At 35.0% G+C, this 3687-nt stretch overlaps 1 protein-coding gene across 1 annotated transcript; it reads left to right on the plus strand.

The window, feature by feature from the left end:
• Window positions 1576–2370, plus strand: LOC109835415 (pentatricopeptide repeat-containing protein At3g04130, mitochondrial-like). Its single transcript, XM_020403390.1, has one exon. The coding sequence runs from the start codon at window positions 1576–1578 to the stop codon at window positions 2350–2352; it is 777 nt and encodes a 258-aa protein (XP_020258979.1). The 3' UTR covers window positions 2353–2370.

Raw genomic sequence — 3687 nt, forward strand, 5'->3', positions numbered from 1 at the left:
AAAAAAACATTGCATCTATCATTCACATGAAAGTATAGTTTCTAATAATTCATTTGGTTGAGTAACAAGTTGTTTAGTTTCATTGGGTCTCTCCTCTTTTGGGTTCTTGTACTTGATTTGGAGGAGGAAATGAATATTTCAGAGTTACATGCTCTTTGAGCTTCTACAAAATTTCACATGTGTCTGATTGCTTCGCAAACTATTGTTTAAAATATCCCTGATATGGCCCGATATATCAGCCGATATCCTCTTGTAGTTCTTGCAACAAAACAATATGGTCTCAATATCCTTTACCGCTATTTAGAATTTTTTTGGCAATGTACCCTTGAGTTGACTAATGTATTAACTGATATGTTAGCCCATATATCTTTCTATAGTTTGTTGCTAAACTATATATTCTTGCAAATTTTCTTAATGTAATTGCAGCAAAAATTCCAGCCATATGAAGTTTTCTAGCGAAACTCTAGTACGCTCTTTTCCCTAAATAAGTTTCTACGATTGGTTACTGATCCTAAATTTACATTTTTTTCATGGTTATATTTCATTAAGTGTGTTCAAATTACATTTTAATATATAATATTATATATGGGCATCATCCGATATTGCAATGCAAAATTTACTACATATCCCTGATATTTTACCAATATTCGCAAATCGCAACCCAATATGGATTTTAGCCGTCTGGTATGTCCCCGATATCCAATATTTAAACCTAGTTTTCTACTCATGAATAAATATGTGTACTTTATCCTTTAAGCAATATTGGAATGAGAGGGCGATGATATTTATTCCTGACGACTGCTCTGAATGAGAATCAATGACTAGAGTATCTTCTTTAATTTTATTGTTACCTTGTAAATTTTTCATAGTAGTATGAAGTTTTGTTGTGCATCTTACGAGAGAAACTAATTCTAGCTATTTGGGTTATAGGAATCACTAGGTGCTTTTTCAAGTGGAATACATCTTGCTACTACCAAAAGGAGATCTGGAAGTTATATGATTCATCCTTTTCTTGCCTTTTCATTTTGTCCTCCCTTTGTTTCTAGAACCAGTCTGGCTTACTATAACACGCTTTCAATGTCATCAAGAAGAAAGTAAACCGCCTTGTTCAATCCAATTTGTACGGCGAAGAACAACAAAATAAATACTGGAAAATGGATTTTTCATAGAACAGGAAGTAGAGGAGAATGCTGGCAAAATTAGGCGAGTCATCTTGAACATTTATAATGGAACAGTAGAGGATATTGTACGGAGACTCCAAAGCGATGAATCTTGCTCTAGAATACATCTTTCCTCTTAACTTGTTGATGCTTTACTCCATAAGTTTGGAGAGGATTGGAAATCCGCTTTAGGTTTTTTTCGATGGGCTAATTTGCAATCAGATCAGAAGCCAACTATATATTCATGTGATAAAATGGTGGACATATTAGGGAAAATGAAGCAAATAGATAGGATGTGGGAAATTGTAAAATGGATGGGAAAAAATGGTGGACATATTAGGGAAAATGAAGCAAATAGATAGGATGTGGGAAATTGTAAAATGGATGGGAAAAGGAGGGCTTGTCACAATGAAAAATGAAGCAAATAGATAGGATGTGGGAAATTGTAAAATGGATGGGAAAAGGAGGGCTTGTCACAATGAAAACAATTGCCAAAATCATGAGAAGACTTGCTGGTGCCGGTAGATGGAAAGATGCTATTGAAGTATTCGATGACTTGAAATCATGGGGCTTGGATCAGAATACCGAATCAATGAATCTTTTACTTGACACCCTTTGCAAAGAGAAGAAAACAGATGTTGCTCGTGAAATATATTTAAACCTGAAGGGTCAGATCTCCCCTAATGCTAATACTTTTAACATTTTTGTCCATGGTTGGTGCAATGCTCGAAGGATTGATGAGGCAATGTGGACTATTCAAGAGATGAAAGACTTTGGTTTCAACCCTTCAGTGATCACATACTCGACTATTATCAAAACATATTGCAAAAAATTTAAGTTTTCTAGGGTTTATGACCTCCTTGATGAAATGGTTGCCAATGGTTGCTCCCCTAATGTTGTCACATACACAATTATTATGCATTCACTTGCTAAGTCTCGCAAATTTGAAGAAGCCATTAGCATAGTCAAGAAGATGCGGATGTCTGGATGTAAACCCGATACACATTTCTACAACTCTTTGATCAACATTCTTGGTTTAGCCGATCAAGTTGGTGAGGCCTCTCATATCTTTGGTGTAGAGATGCAAATGAATAGAGTTAGTCGTAATTTGTCAACATACAATACAATGATCTCAGTATTTTGCAGTCATGATCGGCAAGACGATGCATTGGGTGTATTAAAGGAGATGTAGGATTTTTCTTGTAAGCATGTTCTTCATACGTACATTCCCCTACTCAAATTATGCTTCAAAACAGGAAATCTAGATGATCAACTTAGTGTTCTTCATACGTACATTCCCCTACTCAAATTATGCTTCAAAACAGGAAATCTAGATGATCAACTTAGGATGTTGTTGGGTGAAATTGTGAACAAACACCATCTAAGTTTAGATCTTGACACTTACACACTTTTGATTCATGGATTATGTAATGTCGGCGAGATTGAGTGGGCTTGCCAATTATTTGATGACATGATTAGTCGAGAAATCTTGCCAAAGGATCGAACATTTGGTTTGCTTATGTGTGAAGCAGAACAAAGAAACATGGACGGGGTTGTGGAAAAGATTAAATGTTTGATGAAGCAACTTGATAAGTTTCCCAAAACAGAGTTTAGCTAATCGAGAGCTTTACTCAAGTATGATTTATGTATATGAAAGGTGTTTTCTCGTCATGATTTTGATCACCTGGTACCTGTAAAATAGTTACTCGAAAGATTTACTGGATTCTGTAGAAAAATATACTTCATCATCAGTCTGTAGAGATATGGGGGATTTTAAGATGATATTGGAACTCTACTCTACGAAGATTACTTCATCATCAGTCTGTAGAGATATGGGGGATTTTAAGATGATATTGGAACTCTACTCTACGAAGATCTCCAGCGTTTTCCTAACTGTGACACTGAAACACAAGTAAAGGAGAGCAATGTTGTTATAGCATAAGAATTGACTTCAAAGGTGCGCATAATTTATTGATTTGTCTTTCATTTTCTCTTTCTTCTATGTTTCATAAAGTAGAGTTTTTGCTTCAATGGGCTTTATGACATGTAACTATTAAGTGAACACAAGATCTCATGTTGGACATAATTTTCTCCCCTCAATCTAAAAGCTCCTGTTATTTTCAACTTAGATTACTTGAATATGGTTTTGATTTTAGTGGTCTTCCGGGGTACTCTTTTTATGGGATTGAGGACATTGAAAACACAATATTTGCTGGTCTAGCTATATAATAATTACGTTACAATTTAACATTAGTGATGAATCTTTATAGAGACTGATTGCTTTCATGCATTTTAGACATTAGGTTGTAGGTTATGAAAAGTCTTAGTAAGGGAGGAAAAGAAAAACACCGAAACGACAACATAAGCATTGTGAACAGCAGGAAAAACAATAACACAACAGACTTTAATTTATAATATGAAAGCATCTGAGATTTTCTACAAAACCTTCTTGGTAGAATCTCAATCGGTACAAAACAGTATTGTCGGATGAGTACCGGTTAGCTAAGCCCTTCAGAACTTTGTGATT

The sequence above is a fragment of the Asparagus officinalis genome, chromosome 3, assembly GCF_001876935.1.
Source record: "Asparagus officinalis chromosome 3, Aspof.V1, whole genome shotgun sequence".
Classification (NCBI taxonomy): Eukaryota; Viridiplantae; Streptophyta; class Magnoliopsida; order Asparagales; family Asparagaceae; genus Asparagus; species Asparagus officinalis.